At 33.9% G+C, this 20,188-nt stretch overlaps 1 protein-coding gene across 4 annotated transcripts in view; it reads left to right on the forward strand.

The window, feature by feature from the left end:
• LOC124369097 (protein PAT1 homolog 1-like) overlaps positions 1 to 20,188 on the forward strand; it is a 90,072-nt gene that overhangs the window by 43,619 nt on the left and 26,265 nt on the right. For all 4 annotated transcript variants that reach the window (XM_046826835.1, XM_046826837.1, XM_046826836.1 and 1 more), the window contains 2 exons: positions 8,686 to 9,010; positions 15,156 to 15,256. In XM_046826835.1, coding sequence (XP_046682791.1) covers positions 8,686 to 9,010; positions 15,156 to 15,256 — 426 coding nt within the window. The remainder of the gene's footprint in view (positions 1 to 8,685; positions 9,011 to 15,155; positions 15,257 to 20,188) is intronic.

Raw genomic sequence — 20,188 nt, forward strand, 5'->3', positions numbered from 1 at the left:
CATACTGGCTATAAACAGTGAGAATACCCAGCTCTGAAAAATGAATCTTTAATGAATCATTCCATTTTAATTTTAACATGATACAAAGTGCTTTCTTTTGCAAAATTAGAATTCTATTCAGATTAGCTTTACTTGTACCACCATACACTATAATACCATAGGCAATATGTGAATGAATTAATCCGTAGTAAATTGTTTTGAGTGTATTCAAATTAGAAAATTTTGACATACGTTTCAACGCAAACAAACCGGAAGATATTTTGCTACAAATTTGGTCTATGTGTGAGTTCCAGTTTAAGTTTTTGTCTAATTTTAATCCCAGAAATTTTGTTTCATCTACATTTTCTATCATTTCTTCATTTAAACATATATTAATCCTATCCAGTTGTTTTTTACTTGAAAATGTAACGTATTTTGTTTTTAGTGAGTTTAACAGTAAATTTTTTGAAATTAGATATTGGTTCAAAGACGACAGACTAACATAAGCTGAGGTCTCTATGTCTTCAACTGACTTTTCTGATATTTTCAAATTTATGTCATCTGCGTACAAACAAATGTTCTCAAAGTGACTTTTATGGGGTAATCCTCTGATGTAGCACAGAAAAAGTAATGGACCCTAATATAGATCCCTGTGGGACTCCATATTTCACAGGCTTATGGTCAGATTTATCACAGGATAACTGTTTAGAATTTGAAACAAAATTTATTTCTACAAATTGTAACCTATCCACTAGATATGTATTAAACCAATTAAGTGCCCTTCCTCTAATTCCTAATTTGTGTAGTGCATCAAGCAAATCACTATGCCCTACACTATCAAATGCTTTACTCAAATCTAAGAATACCCCTATTGTTTTTTTACCCTTATCTACCGAATCAATAATTGACTCTATCATTTGTGTAGCAGCACTAATCACTGATTTCCCGGAACGAAAACCGTGTTGTTCTTTATCAAAAAGATTATTAATTTCTAAGTATTTTGTTAGTTGGATTGACATGGCTCGCTCATAAATCTTAGCAAATGAAGATATCATAGAAACTGGTCTGTAGTCTGATGCACATTCCCGTAGGCCCTCTTTAAATAAAGGTTTTACCTTGGATATTTTTAATTATTTTGGAAAAATCCCACTGATGAATGAGGAGTTAATTAAATGAACAAGAGGTTGAATTAGACACTGTCTAGCAAGTTTAATGACTGGCATCGGTACCTCATCATAGCCTGTTGAGTATTTATGTGGAAAAGACATGATAATTTTTTCAAGATCTATTTCTGAAATATTTTTAGGTATAAAAAAATTTTTTGTTTGTAATTTAATTGGTTGATCTTCACCAAATGCCTTAGTTGAGTTAAGTTTTAGTTTTGGTAAGATTTGTGAATCAACCATATTTATGTAGAAATTGTTAAACATTTCTGAAACTGTATTAGGATTATTAACAACTAAACCATCAATATTTAAAGCTATATTTTCATGACTTTTAGTCCTCTTACCAATTTCACTGTTTATGATCTTCCAAGTCTCCCTGCATACATTTGAGGAGCCAGAAATCAATGAATCTAAATACATTTGTTTTTCTACTTTACATTGACTGTTGTATTCCTTGATTTTTACTTTTAAAACTTGTTTTAAATGTTGACTGTTACTTTCTCTACTGAGGGAAGAAATTTTTGAAATTTCATTTTTCATTTTAAGTAAATCTTCAGTTATCCATGACTCTTTTTTATTAATTTGTTTAGTTTTCATTTTAGGATAACATGTATCAAAATAATAAAAAAATATTGAAAAAAATTCATCATACTTTTCCTGAACAGGTGCGTTATATACACTGTTCCAACTTTCTTGAGATACACATTTAAGAAATAATTGATTATTTTCCTTGTTGAATTTTCTTTGAAACTTCGTTAAATCATTATTACTGTGTTTATAATCTAAATTTCCATCTATTGCAACAAGTTGGGCGTCATGGTCAGAAATATTTGTAATAATACCCTCAACTTTTACACCCTGTTTAGGAAAATTGCTTAAAACATGATCAATACAGGTCTGAGCTGTAGTACAGACTCTAGTAGGAAAATCTACCAAACAATTCATCCCATGACCTTTCAAAATGTTTTTTAAATTTCTACATTCTTTAGAATTTATAAGTGTATTTATGTTTATATCACCCACTTAAAAAATATATTCACATTTTTTTGTAATTAAATTTATTAATTTATCCAATTTTTCTAGAAATATGTGTGTATTAGAGCTGGGAGATCTATAAATACCTACTACAATAAACTTAAAGCTATTACAGCTAAACATTGTTGCACAAATTTCAAACTGTATCTTCTTGCAATTCATTGCATGCCGGAAAACATACCTGTTTCCATTCAATCCCATCTTTACATAGTACCATAACTCCCCCTCTAATGGTTGTTTTCCTACAATAATGAGAAGTAACTGTATATTTACTTACATTTAATCGACAAATTTCATCCAGTTTAATATTATGTTCACTAAGAACTACTATATCCGGATTTAATTCTTCTAAAAGTATTTCTAGTGATTCAATTCTGGATTCTAAATGTTGAATGTTTTGATGAAAAATTTTAATTTTTTTAAATTTTGAATATTGGTAGCTAGACTTTTTCTTGGATTGGTTGATTGAAATTTTTTGATCAAAATTTACGTTTTCCCTTTGAGAGGTCTGGTAACTGAGTTTAAACGGTTTACAGATCGTTCTCCGGCATTTTCACTCGTATGTTGGATTTGCACTTCACTCAATGACTGACTGCTCATACACACTTTCACTTAACACACCTCCAGGTGATGTTGACATGCTTGATACTGAGGCAGCATGCAGCAGTGGAGTGGTCTCTAGTGCTTCAGACGGTGAAGATTAGGTCACAACATCGGCAAAGCTAAGTTCACCAGGTACTACTGGGGTAGTTGACTGCTCCAGCTTTGATGGTGTATCCAGGCTGACATCATTTGATCTATTTGGGCTATTTGTTTGTGCGCTCTTCACACAACTAGTGTTTTCCATCAAGTCATTGGGAACAGACAGAGTTGATGTTTTAGTAAAGACTTCATCCATTGCAAGGTTATTCGGTTCATTGTACTTATATGTTTTATCTACTTTGGACCAATTTTGTTCAGCATATTTATTTACTATGATTTGTTGTAAGTATTTTACAAAAACGTTATAAGGCATTCCACTGTGCAAGTTTTTCTTAGGTAAATCATTTTTTGTTATTATTAAAATAGATGCTCCTGTGGTCTTTTTGAATTTCAACAGATTAGATACGAAATGTTGAGGTAAAACACGGTCTCTGATGCAACCCATTGGGGAACAGATGAGTAATTTCAAGTTACGAGCTTTAAAATCTTCTGTTAATTGGTTGAAAGCTGAGTCATATGTTTCTTTATAACTTGAGAAGTTTTTGGCATTGAGAAAATATTTAGGCTTTGTCACTAAACTATATACAGTTGCCCCAAATTTTGATTTCTGGTAAGTTAAATTCTGAGAACAGTACTGTAAACTACTGGGTTTCCCAAATTTTCTCTTGAATGCTACAGTGACCCCCTGACTCATGTGTTTTTCTTCATTTTCAAAATCTGCCGAGATACAGTGTCCAAAAGCCACTTCAGGATTTTGACAATACTGGTCAAACAGAGTTTCCATATCTGCCTCAATAATTTTTATAGTATTTTGAGCTTCAAAAGCTAATTTTTTTGTTTCAAATTGTGAGTGTAGAACTGTATTAGCAATCCTCCTACATAAAACTTGTTTCCCAAATTTATTTAAGTGCTGACCGTGCCGGCTGAAAAAATGTCTCTTGAAATTTGTAATATTTATTATCTTCAAATCATTCAGCTGTTGTAGAGTTTTGTTTTCTTTGTGTACTTCCTTATTAATTAAACTTTCCCAGGCCAAGTCATGGCGATGAAATTGTGTTACATACACGATGTTAGTATGTTTATTTTCCAGTGCAAACTTGTGAAACATGCTTGATATATTGACATTTGAGTCCCTATAGGGCAACTCAGAAATGTCATTTGCTCCAGTTATAACAATCACAGTATCTTCTTTTGTGAAATGTTCTATCATATGGGATGTTTTTTTCAAAATATGGTCGGTTGTACCACCAGAGCTAGCACATACAAATGTTTCAAAAGTATCAGGCATTATTGTTGCCAAAAGATTGCGTAGGTTATTGCCATGGCTATCGGCATACACATGAAGTTTATTCTTTGGCTTGCCATGTTGTTTATGGTCAATGGAAACGGTTATTTCATTTGATGTCCTTACGTTCGTGTGTATAGTCTTATTGGTTTTCAGAGAGTTTGATGTATGACTAATAGTAGAATTACTCAAACTGCTGAAGTTGTCATAATCACAATTATTTAAATTGTTTGAAAAATTTTTTTGACCATGTATTTCTTTTACATTCTTTGATTGAAGTAACAAATGTTCAATCTCTCTCTTTTGATTCTTCACTAACTCTTGAAGTATCTCAATTTTACTCTCTTGTTTACTTAAGGGGTTATCAAGTTTGGGTTCCTTTTGGGTAAATTTGGGTAAAAAGTTTTGGGTAAATTCCATCAAAAGTTCAAATATGTTTCTTTTTTCACATCCTTTGCAGTTTTTTAATATATAGGCCAACAACGATCTCTTTTTTATTAGTTCTATGTTGCTCATTGACAACTTCTTAATATATTCATGATCAAAAATATTGCCTGTGAGAGCTTCTCTGATGCAGTTATTTGTTATAACTATTGAATAAATACCGCAATCGTAACCATTTATTTGACTTTGAGCTTTAATAACTTCGAAACAAGGATTCTGCAATTTAAGGTAACTTGATAGCTTATGCATAATTGTTTCAGCATGTGTCAGATTTGTAAATATCTTTGATGAGTCGTAATAATAAAAGGTGTTTGAATTTTTATAATACATCAGAATACTCCAGTGAGATCCGCCCGCATTATCAATCATCCCAGCATCACTTATTGGAATGAGAAACATATCTTTCTCTCCCAAGCTGGCAGGTTCAAGGAAATGTGAATAATCCTCCAGGCATTTAACAGCATGAGATATTATTGGGCTTACAATGAGAAAACGATCATTGTCCAACAGATAATTGTTGATTAGTTCAAAATATCTATGTAGAACATCATCAGACAGCCATGTTTCTCCCAAGAGCTCTTCACACATTATAATTGATGTTGCATTTATGTCAGTTTGACATTCAGTTGAGATACTGTTATTAATTGTTTCTGCATCAGTCACCGACATTTTCAAGTTATTTGTAAAGTTGGACGGTTTGTTCAACATATCTCCCTCAGTCAATGACAAATCCGTTGACAAGTCAAATAGCTTATTTTTTGATGTTGAAAAATTAAAATCTTCAATTTTATATGGCAATTTTTTTTTTCTTTAAATAGTCCACCAAAGATGTCTTTGACCTAAAAGTTGTGCCATTAGGGGATTTTATATAGATATCTATTTTACCCTTACTTAATCCTGACTTTCTGGGAACTTCTTCCCTTTCCCATCCTTTTGGTAGTGATGGCATAATGTTTTAATTATTCAATACACAAATACAACCATTCATAGTAATTTTTTTATTATTTATTTATTTTTTTAAATTATTATTTATAGCAAAAAGTATATATATATACATATACATATATATTTCACCTTATATAAATCAATACAAGGGGTTTGCCAGTTTTGTGTGTATATTTATATTGTTAATAGTTATAATAGAAATTAAAATATAAATAAGAGTTTTAAATATATAATTAATTATTTTTTAACCCTTTTACTGCCAGCCATTTTTGTATTGTACCAGCCAAGATTGCCAAGGAGGAAAATCACTGTCGTGCATTCATTTACAAAAAATGCTGTATCTTTTTTATTTTTCATTAGATTTGCATGACTTTTTATTTTATTTACTCGTATTTAAATGCTGTTTTTTAAATAATAAAAAGACATTTCATTTTGAAACAAACTCATTATTTTATTTAAAAAATGATATAAATAAAAAATAAATAAAAAAATAAAAATTGTGTTTGGCATGTGATAATTTATTTTTAAAATTAAACTAAAATCATGAGCATGATATCATTATAAACTAGAGCAATTGCTTATAACATATACCAAAATTGAAGGTGTTACCTTGAAACATAGCCGCACTATGAGGATTTTCCCAAAACTCAACACTCCTCAAATTCTGGACATTTGATGTACACTGCGATGTTTCACACAAAAACACTTTATCTTATACTTCTGTTCATTCATTAGTTTATAAAAAGCAATAACACATATATAGCAATAACAAATAAAAAAGTACACAAAACCTATACCTAATTTCTACATATTTACAATATTTAAACGTGCCTGATTTAAGTTTTTAGTACCTGTGCTGTCCAAAGCGGGTGGCATGCACACCTCTTTTGCATGCCACACAAATGGTCCTTGATTTTTTTCTTGACCCACCACTAGCTGTGCTTATTTTGCTACAAACAGAGCAGTTCCTTTTCTTTTTTATCTGGCAGAGTTTCCATTCCAAATTGCTGGGGCCCATCTCCACCTCCAACATTTGCTGCTAGACGTAATGGCACATCTTCATTTTTTGCTTTTAGCCACTCTGCTGCTAGATCTTCAATTATAGAAGAAGTAAATTGCAGTCTCGTCATTTCTTTACCAGTGCAGTTATGTTTGTACAATATATATGCATTTAGGATAATCCGAGAAAAAATGTTGAACACTACTTTCTTCCAAAACTTAACGGTACGTCGTTCATCTAAGTAAGCATACAACATTTGATCCGACGTGTCTATTCCTCCCATGAACATGTTATAAGAGTTAATCAATTGTTAGTTACCGATAAAGAGCCAAAAGTAAACCGCGACTATAGCCTTGAATTTTATAATTTTGAGCCTTGAAAACCTTGAAATGTGCTTGAATTTTAGATTTGGTCATTACTGGACACCCTGCTCAGGGTGGCCACCCGACCGGGAATAAACCGGGCATTCAACGGACCGGGAATAAACCAGGAATTTTTCTGAGAACCAGGAAAATTTCAAAAATAATTTTTCCGTCTCCAAGAACGTATAAAATCAAGACATAATTTGACAGCTTCTTGATTCAAGAACAGATTAATCACGAAACGTTGTATTTTACTCCATGTAGCTCGTGAAATTGTGAATGAATATATATTTGTGAGCTACTTCTGACGCTGGTTGATCTAAGGTTACCTTTTTGTAACCTTAGATCAATCTTGTAACCTGCGAAGTATTATTCAGTCGTCGAAGTGGGGTCTCCGGACGAAGTTGTCCAACTCTTATTCTTTAGACAAAATAGTTTTTTGGAAAGACGTGTGTTAGATAGATAGCACAGGCCTAAAATTTGCAGTGTTATAAACAGTTTATAATCAGCTCGTATAATTGAAGTTCGTTTTTTCGCGGACTGTAGCTCCTTGATAGTAAATTGAAGATCGCTAATTCGTATTTTATCCGTACGTCGAACTTTGTGTAGTTGTAAATAAATATATTCTTTATAAATATACATCCGTACATTTTTACGTAAATGTAATATATTCTGGAAACTCATTTTATACCCTACCATTTCTATTACTTCAAAAGGGAAAATGACTTGAAATTTTAAATGTATTCATTTCCCTGAATATCTGCAAAGTCCTTTGAAGTAACATGGTATTCTTAGGCTTCCCCTTCCCCCACAAAAGATTAAATTAATTCAGAATTAAATTAGTTCAGAAGAAAGTATTTGGTTTATTGGTTGATTGTACTGAACCGACCTTGTGTACGCCGAAATCATTGTCTCGTACGAAAGTTCATTCACTGCTAGACCTCTGACCTGCAATACTGGGCTGCAGTCTGCCCCACGGTAGCGTTGTGTTGGTATTTATTTTTTATCTTTGTATTTCCAAACTGAATACATGTATTTTCTAAACATCACAGAAAGGAAAGTTATTAGGTATACACAATGTTATATCGACACATCGAAAAACACAGAGATAAAAACTAATGAGCTTAAAATAGGTGATAGCCATAAATCGTCACCGAATTTCTCACATATCGCTAGCGATGCGAAATGCTAGAGCACCGCAGCTTTGTGGCACTTCTTGCAAAGCTAGTGACCATAAAACGTCATCTTTGCACTTGGTGTAAGGGTTTAATACAGTACTACAGTTGTCTATTTGGTTTGAAAATAGACTAGATAATCGGAAATTTTCGACTGGGAAAACGGGGAATTTGAAAAGAGGATTAGAGTGGCCGCCCTGAGCCTAACTATCCCTACACATACATCATTTTATAGTGTCTTGTTTTTTGTTTTTTTTATTATTTAAACACTATGTTAAACACCGAAACCCAATGTGAATGTATCATGTGGCAAGATATCTCGAGTAAGTTTTCATTTATAGACATTACATTTAGCATGAAACTTCATTTCTATAAGAATGAGTTCTATGGTGCATCATTTTGTATTTATGAAATGAGCTATAGATTAGAAATTTTGCGTGCAACCTCAACAAAGCCTATTAAGACACTTCTATGTTGTACTGTACAAATCATGTGGCAAAGTAATTGTTGTGTTCTAATTCAATTGTAATCCTAATTTTATTTTATATTGTCCATTATTTAAGTAAGTAATTGATAATTTTATTTGTTTCAGCCTATGAATTTAATTAAGGACTCATCTGCAAATGGTAACTACTCAAGGCCAAGACATGGAACTGCAGCAGGTATTATCAATCACAGACCCTACCACGCCAACAACATGCAGGGAGGATATCCTATGAGTCACCTAGCTAACGCTGGTTTCAAATACCCGCCTAATTGCTACCCAGATGTGGGCGCAAGCAGTCTCAGGATCCCGAATCATGTTCAAGGCCCCCCTGGATTGGTGAGACATGTAATGTCACGAGGATCCCACCACCAAGGACCTCCACATCGCAACCAAGGGCCTCCACATCGCCAACAAGGGCATCCTCATCAAGGTAGAACAGGCAGCTTTTATTTATTATTAAGGTGGATATATTAGCTTCACATTATTTAAAATGTAAAGTAATACTATATTGAATACTTATCTATAATGGATTATGGATTAAGTGCAATACCATGAGTTACTATTCTAATATAATACATAGCTTTATATACACACCTAAAAAGCCCTGTGTTGCTTCATTATACCATAATATATTACATTATTACCATAATATATTACATTATTACAAAATGGATTTATTCGTTTTAAGATAAGACCTATCCAAGTATACAGTACTTTTCAAAATAAATTAAAGTTTATTTATCTCCTTTTCTCAAAAACTTTTTCAACCCTTCAACGTGGTTTCATTAAGCAATCATGGCTGACTGCAGTGGTTTCACATGAACGTCATGTTTTAGTGCAGCTGTAAGTATATGCAATCTAGCTGCATCAGTTTGAACTACATCCAGTGATATTTTATATCGTTACAAAGAGCATTCTTTATTTTCGTCTTTACAGAAAAAGTTTTTCTTATTCAGCTGTTTATAGAAACCAATCAGATGACTGAAATCATCTGTGTTGCAACATTGTGTCTGCTCTGATTGGTTTGTATTTACATTGTGTTTCACGAGTTCTGTTAAAACAATAATTGTTGTTTTGTAATAAGGTTTTAGTCAATAACAAATTTATAGGTTATTAGTTTTGGTCTAAATACTATTACACTGTATAGTAAGTGCAAATTAATGATTCAGAAGTGATTTAGTGGATGTGTATTTGTAAGTGTTGTAGGTCTAGACCTATCTGTGAAAGTTAGTTGTTTTTTTTGCATAATGTGACTAATTTTGGGCAGGTGTCTGACTCCTAGACATTTATATACTAGTTTTACTTTATTTTATTATAACAGTATTAAAACATGTCATTATATTATACACTCATAGCAAGAAAAATTCCCTCATCAGGCTAGAAGTGAGCTCTTGTAAATCCCCACGTTGAAGGGTTAAGAAGGACAGATACAAAGAAAAAGTAATCTTTTGGAAGTATTAAATATTTGGCTGAAAATTCCTGCTTAGCATGGTCATTTATACTAGTTTATATTACAAACCCTTGTACTAATGTTTAGTGATGGTAATAATCGTTGTAGTTCATAAGGCTTAAGTTAGGCTTCACTAACATAAATTTGTTCTGCTGACAAACAAGTAATGGTTTTTCTTGCTGAAAAATGCATAACAGTTTCTTTATTTGTCTGAAGCTCTTCATTCAGCATGTAGTGTGAAAGACGGGGACATACTTCACACAGTCTACAATTATTACAGTCCCGACTGTTTTGATAACGTTTACACAACTTTAAAACTGAACAAATAACACTAATAAACTTAAAGTATTTATAAGAAAGCACCAAATACAGATAAAATGTAAATATATGACAACAAAACTGGTTTAATTAATAGTATAGAATAGTAAGGCAGGGGTTACAGTCACAGGGGGATACAGTGAAACTAAAACTCTCCCCCCCCCTCAAGGATTGACCGGATTCACCGCTGAACAATAAACTAACTCGAATTTTGTGTAACCTTTTTATTATGTAAGTGCAGTCAGTGTTACTGAGTTTAGTGACTAATTTTTTAACATCAAGCTGATTAATTTGTATGATGTTAAAATTTATCAAAGGCACACTGGGAATAAAAGATTTGCTGATAGAAATATGATATTTTAAGAGGTATTGTTTGATTGAGAAAGTACATTTTTTTGCATGTCCAAGATACGTCTCCTTGGATACTATTATTACTACCAGCTGTTTTTAAGACATTAAGTGTATATCATTTGTAACATACCAAACTATTAAAATTAATGTTTTATGATTTTTACTTTAAAATTGTAGCAGATCAGTGTCACATTCTTATCAGTAGCAAGTTGTGCTTGTACTTGTGAAGCATGAGCCAATGTAATGTAATGGAGAAGAATAGTAAATTTTAAGTTTATGATCAAAAAAATTTATTTTGGCTTTCTGAAACCAGCCAAATGGGCATTTTGGAAAACGTATTTGTGCTCATCTTTAAATTTAAAATGGATAGATGACCATGCCAAAGCTCTGAAATAAATTTGATTCTAGTTGATTGTAATGAAGTATTTTATTTGTATACACAAATTCAAAATTCTAATTCTTATTCAAAATATTTAAATTCTTTAATTTCAGAACATCTTCACAATGTAGAGCATTGTCAGAAACAAATTCGGTATAAACAAATATCTATGATATACCGTCAAGGCCTAGTAACAAGTATCTATCTAATTACAGCAAAATAGTCACTGATGTCATATGAGCTGATATTAATGAATAACTTTTTTACACTTTTCTTGAAACAGTTAATTTCAAGAGATTTAAGATGAGAAGGAAGAGAGTTGTAGAGTTTAATGCCTGTTTCAGCAAAAACAATTCAAAGTGGTTTAAGACTACATTGAGATATTCTAAGAGAATTTGAGTTTCTAGTCATATGGTTATGAACAGATCTATTTATAGGTGTGGCATTTAAATTTCTTTTTGCATACAATAGACAATCTAAAATATACAGTGCAAGTACTCTAAGAATACCATACTTTTAAAAAAAGGTTTATAATGAGTCCTTATATTTTACATTAACTATTATCTTGATTGCACGTTTTTTTAAATTAACAGTTCTTTATGTTACAATCATTGCTCCATACAATAATTCCATAAGATTATAAACTATGAAGGTAGGCATAGTAGACACTAATGAGGATATCTGTAGTTAATATATCTTAACCTAATTAATATAAAAGAGTCTAGGTTTTATCTTTATTAAAACAGAATGAATTGGCAGCAGACCAGTCCTCAATAGCGTCATTAATATTACAAAGGACATCAATAGAAAACAAAATATTATCATTTAACTTGTACAGCCAGGTCATCTGCAAACATAAAAGAGCTCACATGGTTAATAGCAATAGTACCAGGTAAATCATTTACATATGTAATAAAAAATACTGGGCCCAGGATTTAGCCCTGTGGGAAACCAGTTCTTACATTTAACCCTTTCCACACCGTAGACGGATGTATTAGAATGGTAGACTTTGACCAAAACGCCAAATACAGTTATATCCAATATTATAGATTATGTCTCTTGGAGATTTTTAGTTCATAAAAGGCCTTTGAAATGCCCGGTGCATGCTCCATGCTTATTGTGGTTGCCGAGGAAGTATTTATAAACGACCTTCACTCTGCGGCAGGGGGAGGGGAGCGCCCTTTGTCTAACTCCGACCACCTGTATTAATTCTGCGTCTCCTACAGAGCCATAATCAAACATATCCGTGGCGTGTATTACTGCTTTCTCGGTTGTCACAAGCTTGTGCGTCTACTACATATCTCATTATTATTCTTCATCATGTGGTAGTGTTATGATTAATTTGAAATATTTATACCTTCATACCTCATATATAATATATATATATATATATATATATATATATATATATATACACACTTTTGTAACATTATGTTTTCCACAATTACATGAAAAATATCAATGAGATGTAATATATAGGCTACTTTGTATGCCATGTCCAATATTGTCTTTTCAAAATGTGTTTATGTGGAACATTCAAGACATAATAATGTGCTGGAGTTGTCTCCCTGACAACTTAGGTATTTTATAAGCCTTACAATTTAGAAACATTATTTTAAATAGACCTTATATCTTGGGGTTATCTATGTGACTGTTGTGTTCACAACACATTGTGATGATCCCAAGCATATACAGTAGAGTCCCGGTAATCCGAGGCGAATGGGACCGAATGGTGAAGAACTCGAATTATACGGAACACTTTGAGAAAAGTTGGGTTATAATTAGAACTGAAGGCAAACAAAAGAAGTATGCTTTTATTACAAATACCAGCATTAAGAAATTACTTACAGAGGTCCAAAGATGCAATGTTTACTTAAAAAAACTGTCTAGAGTTTTTTGTTTCACCACACTGCAGCGTTTGCGGGCAGCCATGTCTCTCCACCGCCGAAGCAATAACGTGTCTGCCGCTGTCGCCTCTGCTTGCTGCTCTACGTAGCGCAGGGCCGCATCCAGTGCCGCGTAGCCACGGATACTAGACTGTTCTAGTATCCGTGCGCGTAGCCGTCGCTGTGAGTCATCGCCGGGTCTGTCTCCTGCACACTTTCTTCTTCCTCACTCCCGTCAGCTGTCATGTCTGTGACCATCTCAACTATGGTGTCGTCTGTTGTCTCTAATTGTTCGTCCCTACTCATCCACTCTCCAATATCAGTTTGATTTGTCCCATTGCAACCAGGAAGTCTGTTTATTAAATTTATTAACGGTAGATCGTCATCTTCATCATCATTTTCAATTTTACATACTCCGATTTTCTTCCATGATTTCTGGATTGTTTCTGGTTTAATTTCGCTCCAAGCTTCAGCGATCCAATAAATTACCTTGATTGTGACTCTTTTCAAGAAATTTTTTATGGTTGCCTATTCTTCAATTGTTTGAAACATTGATTGCAACAAACGGAGTCTGAACTTTTTTCAAAGTTTCAAGTACGCCTTGGTCCATAGGCTGAATGAGGCTGGTCACGTTTGGTGGCAAAAACATCGTGCGTATGCCATCACATTGCAGTTCCCCTTCATCTGGGTGTGATCCTGCCTTATCAAGTGTTAAGATGGCTTTAGAGGGTAGGTTGCTTTTCTTCAAAAACTTTTTGGTTTCAGGAACAAATTTACTAAAAATCCAGTTTTTAAAAATTTGTTTGTCCATCCACGCGTTTTTTTGGTTTGTATAAGTTGCTGGAAGCGTTGAAATAGACATGTTTTTAAACGCACGAGGCTTACTTAGCAGACTTGCCAATGACAGTTAGTTTTAATTTATGGCTTCCCGACGCGTTTGAAGCGGCTAGCACAGTCAGTCTCTCTTTGCTTTTTTTGTGACCCGGAGCAGCTTTTTCCTCCCGTGAAGCTAGAGATTTTGATGACAAAGTTTTAAAATTCAAACCAGTTTCATCACAGTTGTAAATCTGATCAGGTGTTAAATTTTCACTTTTAATAAGATTTTTTAACTTTTCACAGAACTGAACAACTGCCTCGGAATACGCCGAGAGTTTCTCCCCACAAATTTCTAACTGCCTCACGCCATAACGTTTTTTCCAACGGTCAAGCCATCCTACACTTACCATCCTACGCCGTAAAGTCTTCCTCACCTTCATTGATTTCATTGCGAAAGTACAATGCCTTTTCCTGTAAAATAGGTCCGGAAATAGGACAACCTTTGTTTCTTTGTTGACAAAACCATAAAAATAGGGCCTCGCTAGTTTTTTCATACTCTCATAGACTTCCGCTCATTAGTACACTTTTCCGAGCACTTTTCTGATGCAAACTTTTCAATTTTATCGCGATTCCTTCGCCAGTCACCAACTGTCACTTCACCAACTCCGTACTCGGCAGCTAATTTTTTTAACGTTTCACCTTTATCAAGTCTTTTTAGAGCTTCTAGTTTTGTTTTTATCGGTACAAACTTTCTTTTGCTTTTTGAACTCATAGTTCACTGTACAATGAACACATAAACACTTCAGAAAATACTTTTTTACTAAAACTTAATATTTAGACAACAAGTACTGTACGTTGTAAATAACAGACGGGTAAGCGCACTGCGATCGTAATCTAGAACAACCGTACCGCATTCGAACGTGATGAGCAACGGACTGATTTATTTTTAGACAATACGGGGCGCGATGTTCCGTGGCCTTGACAATAAGGTGGGGGTGGGGCGGTGCAAATGAAGTGGCACTGATGAGTCAGGCTGCCGGCTTCTCCAAGTAGCCTAGCACTCAGTTTACAGACATGCGCTTGAGTGTGTTGTACAAATATGTCAATATCACATTTTATTTTTTTACATGTGTTGGCTTGGATTTAACGGAACCTCGGACTATCGAGACTCGAACTATCGTGACTCTACTGTAGTTGTAAGGCTAAATCAGTAATATCTTATACAGTCTTAATCAGCCAATTTAAGGTATTACTTTTAATTTGATATTTTAAATGCAAGTTTTCCTATTGATTTTAAGGATGGGTGGATATAACCTGTAATATTAATGACTAATAGATGAAAGTCCACAGTTGGTTTTATTAATTTTTGTTCCAGGAAACTTCTTTCCAAGACACATGCAAGATCCTCATTATGCGCCACCACACAGGCCACCATTGGGAGATCATCCTCACTTCCCACCATTCTTTGATTCTCAGGTTAGCTCATCTATCCACAGGAATAAATTAAACAATTATAATTTCATAGCTAGGAGTAGCCATTGCTCCCTAAGTTGTTTCCTAATATTTTCAACATTTTATTACAAAATTTCAAACATAACATTTAGTTTAAAAATGAATCATTTAAAAAATCATTTGATGTAAGCAATATTTATCTTTTTCAGCCAGATTTAATCTGTTTTTATTGTCATTTGTAAAAATATTAATCTATTGCGGATCGTATTGTTTTGGCGCGTGGGCACCAGCGGGCTCGAATTAATTTACGGTCAGCGGCCGCACGAACAGCAATGGTGCGCCACAGTATCGCTCGCTATCGTATACTAGAAAATTCAGCTGTGAAGGTATTCGTATCAGATGGGCCTGTTGGGGTATCCGTGTTGTAGGAACGATAACACGCGAGCAAGGTTACGGCGTGGCAGGGATGATGTCTGAATCATAGTCTAAATAAAGCGGCTCGGGCGAATTGATTGCAACATCCGGGCAATTGTCTAGACTAAACCCGCCAACGTGTACGTCTGCGTCTTTTCGTTGTGTCACTAACCTCAAAAGTATTATAATAACAAGTGAGGAAAACACCCAATCAGAAGCGCTAAAAAGCAGAGAGTAAACTCATATGAATGATTTTTCAACTTCGACATACAACTGCGATCTGTAGGATATTTATAAAACTTTTGAAAACTCTAAACGTAGACCGTTGTTAAATACTCTTAGTTGACAAGTGAAGATGATCGCCCGATCTATCAGACATTAAAAGAACTATTTGGAGGGAAATTTAAAAGCAGACCGCTTTTGCGACCTGAGCTCGTCATCGTGCCGTTAGGTCGAGCCCTGCATGACGAGCCCAGCTCGTCAGTGATCCGCAATGGGTTAATCAGCGAATCATTGTGTTTTGATTAAGAATGAGATGCTCAACTTAAATTAGTTCATAGGTTAGCTAAGATTTTGGATCTAGATTTAATTGGAAACTCCCAAACTTTATTTACAAAAGTAATTTTATAGCTTCTTCAGTGTTCTGTGACCCCCGTTATTAAGTAAAATGTAATTTAGCAGTTACATAATCTTAAGTTTTCTTAGTTGTTAAATACAGATTTCAGCATAAATAAAAGCTACCAGGTTGCAGTTTTGTTTAAACATGCAACTAATATCTTCTACAATGATGTAACAACCACCAAAAGAAATAAAAAGTTTTTTTTGTCTTCCAGTTAAGAATAATAAGAAATTGTTTATTTTCTGTAATTGTTGTTATAGCAATAACAAACTATGAATATTTTCTCGGGATGGTTATTGTGTTAATGTTTGTAACAGCTGGTAATCTGTATGTATTCTATTTTAATAAGTTTTAGTTTTTAGGCATTTTAATTGCATCAGACGGAAAATTCGCAACAGCTATTTTTTAGAAGTTACAGATTTTAAATTTAAATGCCAAACCAGTTTATTAAATAGAATATAAACTGTTTATCAACTGTTGTATATGTTAACAAGTAACCAACTGATGACATTATTTATTGTTTGTTATTGCTATAACAACACTGACATAAAAAATAAATATATTATTATTACTCTTCATTTTATGACAAAACAAATGGTCAACATACTGTCACAATGTAGACTATTTTATTTTAAACATCAGTAATTGTTATAAAACTGTATCCAAAGTTTCATTATTTGTTTAATGGTTTTTAAAATAAAACATATCCATGAAAAGTGTTACTCAGCATGTGTGAAATATACAAGTTACGTCTTTATGAGTAACTGAAGACTTACTGAAGATTTATGATACTATATAGATTTGATTTTGGCCTAGGAACAATTCCTGAAGATATTGGTAGTGAGTTCTGGAATGTCCTGTATGTTTAAAAAAAATTACAAACTGGTAGTTAATTCTACATTTTTACAGATAGATTATTAGGGTATATTTTGGCATTAGTGCCATACAAATATAAAACACAAAAGTGTATAATTCAAATTTGATTTTGATTTGACAATACGTTTAGTACTCTTAATGACTTTGTTTTCTATTGTATTAGAACGGGTGTTGCTTTAATTTTCTTTTTAATTTATTTATGATTAATCCTTTCTCATCAATATTCATTTCCAAATTCAATTTCACTTCCGGTTAATTTGGAAAAAAGCAAACTCTTTACAAAAAGCTTTTTATTTGTATGTGGAATATTAGAGTAATCTTCTTTGAACAAAAAGATAGATTTTCAAAAATGTATTCCTATTTTATTTACTGTTTTAAACCATGATTGTGTGATAAAGATTTAATCTTTATAATTTTAGAATCTTAATTTACTGTACTAATTGTTTTCTAATAGAGACTTAAGTTTACAAAACTGTTTGTGGGATATCTTTACTTCAGTTGTCGTACCATTAATCTATGTCCATGTAATATGTACCTAATGTTTTGTAACTGAGATCCTTTGATATCTTACTATAGTTATTATATCATTAATCTATAGCAATGTATTACGGGCCTACAGTATTTATTGGGTATTGAGACTGATGCTCTACCGTTAGTGTAGCAATCCTTTGGAGTTGTGACCAGTAGGGGAGAGAAACCTAGTAAAGTCCTTGTGGATTGTGGGGATTCCCAGAATTTTGACATACGAAGATCGCTTTTGGTCACTTTCGTCTTGCTCTTTTCCTTAAATAGTTACCCCTGGCGTGGTGGAATAGGTTGATGTCTATCCATTGGCTTATTAGAAATGATCCTCTGGTTATATCAATGGTGGTATATTTTTAACAATATAAAGGCTTAAGTAGCTGAGTTGGCATGGCTGTTCACTGCATATAAATCATCCTATCCCCATGTAACAATGGTGAGCAGGCAAATTACTCTCAACACTTTGTGAATGGGCTGTAACCTTTTTAAAATTGGGAATCTCTGATATATTAACTGTACTCCTTACCCTTCAACACACGATTTATGGCCAGTGAGTATTACAGTCTCTGTTTTAGAGATTACTAATTGCAATCCAGGTTGCATCGTCTGCATAGCCCATATATACACCATCTAGTATCTTCTAACTGAGCATAGTGTCATACAAAACATTCCAAAGGTTCAGGACCAAAATCGAGCCTTAAGCAGACTCAGAAGTGACTCTTGGTCCGATTCCCCTGGTCTATCCCATACAGCAGATGACAGTATTTTATGTCTGCTGTAGCACCACTAACATATCGCTCCACCTCACTGAGTTAAATATAGGACAATACCAGTAGGTGTGTTACATGCCATGCATCATGTGTGCATCTCACTACTTCCACCAACTCAGTTATAGCACTGAGAGTTCAGTCGCTCTTCTGTAAACCATGTTGGAGAGAAGTCTCCAGTATTTCGAATAGCTGCTTAGAGCCAATGGCAAACTATAATACAGGCTGGAGTGATGCTCCGCACCTCCACAGTCTCTATGTCACACTAACCGTCTGGCTGGCCGTATGCTCTTCACATGTTTATCATGGCAAATTGATCATAAGCGTGCAAATCATCTGTTATTAATACTAACTCTTTGTTACACAAAGGTTTAAAAAAATATATATGTAACTTTAAAATCTAATTTAAAAAGAAAATATTAGCTATTTTAAGAAACAAATTATTCTTAAAAAGACAAAATGTTCTTTAGCAAGTATGGCTTTTAATTTTTCTGAAATTGCAAAATAAAAACAAAAATATTAACAATTATGAGGCATAGCGCTCGCTTATTACCATTAAATGAAGCGGAGAGATCAGGCGAGTCTTTTGACGTTACAGTATGAGGACTCAGGTCTGTATTATAGTCTGGTCTTGTTAGAGCCATTGGTTTATCAATTTTTCTTTACCAGCAATGTCCAGTATACATAACAGTCGGAAGTCATGATGGTTTGTCTCATATGTCCAACAACACAAGTCTAGCTATCTTTGAGAATGAAGAATAGTCTCTAGTCTTCAGACAGGCTTTGTATTGAGAAGTTGCGGTTGGTGTCTGCAAATGACCTTCAGTACCTCTGCCATGACAACATTAGAACTCTGTGCCTTTTGGTTCTTGGGTGAACTCACAGCAACATTCAACTTATTCAGGTTATCACTGGAATGTAAAGAGCTATGTTGTCCTAACTTCACCTGGAGAAATTAAGAGCTTATTCATTCATTCATCTCCAACAGCAACCGTCTCCTAGTGCCTGTTTGAGACATTCCCTACTCATGGGACTCAAGCTATTAAAGTCACAAGCTACAACAAATCTCTTAGACATTGCTCGGATTGCATTCTCTATCACACAACTTTTCACAATATTTATGATCATTTTATTTGGGACCTGTAGCAACTCATGAGGACACTTCAGTGTGGCCTACTGTCATGTACTGAAGCCTCGCAAAGCTTTTGCGCACCCTGGAAGTATACTGTGAAGCCAGTGAAGTCCTAAAAATGCTGAAACAATTGATCAGGTCCTACCAGAGAAATTTACTTACCTTGACCAGAGTAATACTCCCTTGCTAATGCAGGGCAGTCGAAGAGCAGAAGTTTTGTTTGTTTTTCCTGTGTGTGTTTTTCTCCTGCTCATTACATAATCCACAGAGCAGATCTTCCTGAAAAGATACCAATTCTGTGAAGATGTTTTCTCTGGTGCCAGTGTCCCATAATTAAACCCACAGCCTGAGAAGATATGCTAGAAGACACACTTTTAAAAAAGAAGATCAGACACTAAAGAAGAGTCTCTACACAGTGGTCTTCTCTGTCTATACCAGCTCAGTTCTCACCAGTGTCAGAACACTTCTTAATTGACTTGAACCAGCTGCTATGGTCTTAACTTGATGGAGAATGGTGTCTAGCTGTATCTCTTCTAGTCTGCATCATTGATATGAGATTTTCTATTTGAGTTGTTTGTATGTCACAGTCATCCTGCACACTTGAGAAAACTTTTTTATTTCAGATG

The sequence above is a fragment of the Homalodisca vitripennis genome, chromosome X (genome assembly GCF_021130785.1).
Source record: "Homalodisca vitripennis isolate AUS2020 chromosome X, UT_GWSS_2.1, whole genome shotgun sequence".
NCBI classification, from domain to species: domain Eukaryota; kingdom Metazoa; phylum Arthropoda; class Insecta; order Hemiptera; family Cicadellidae; genus Homalodisca; species Homalodisca vitripennis.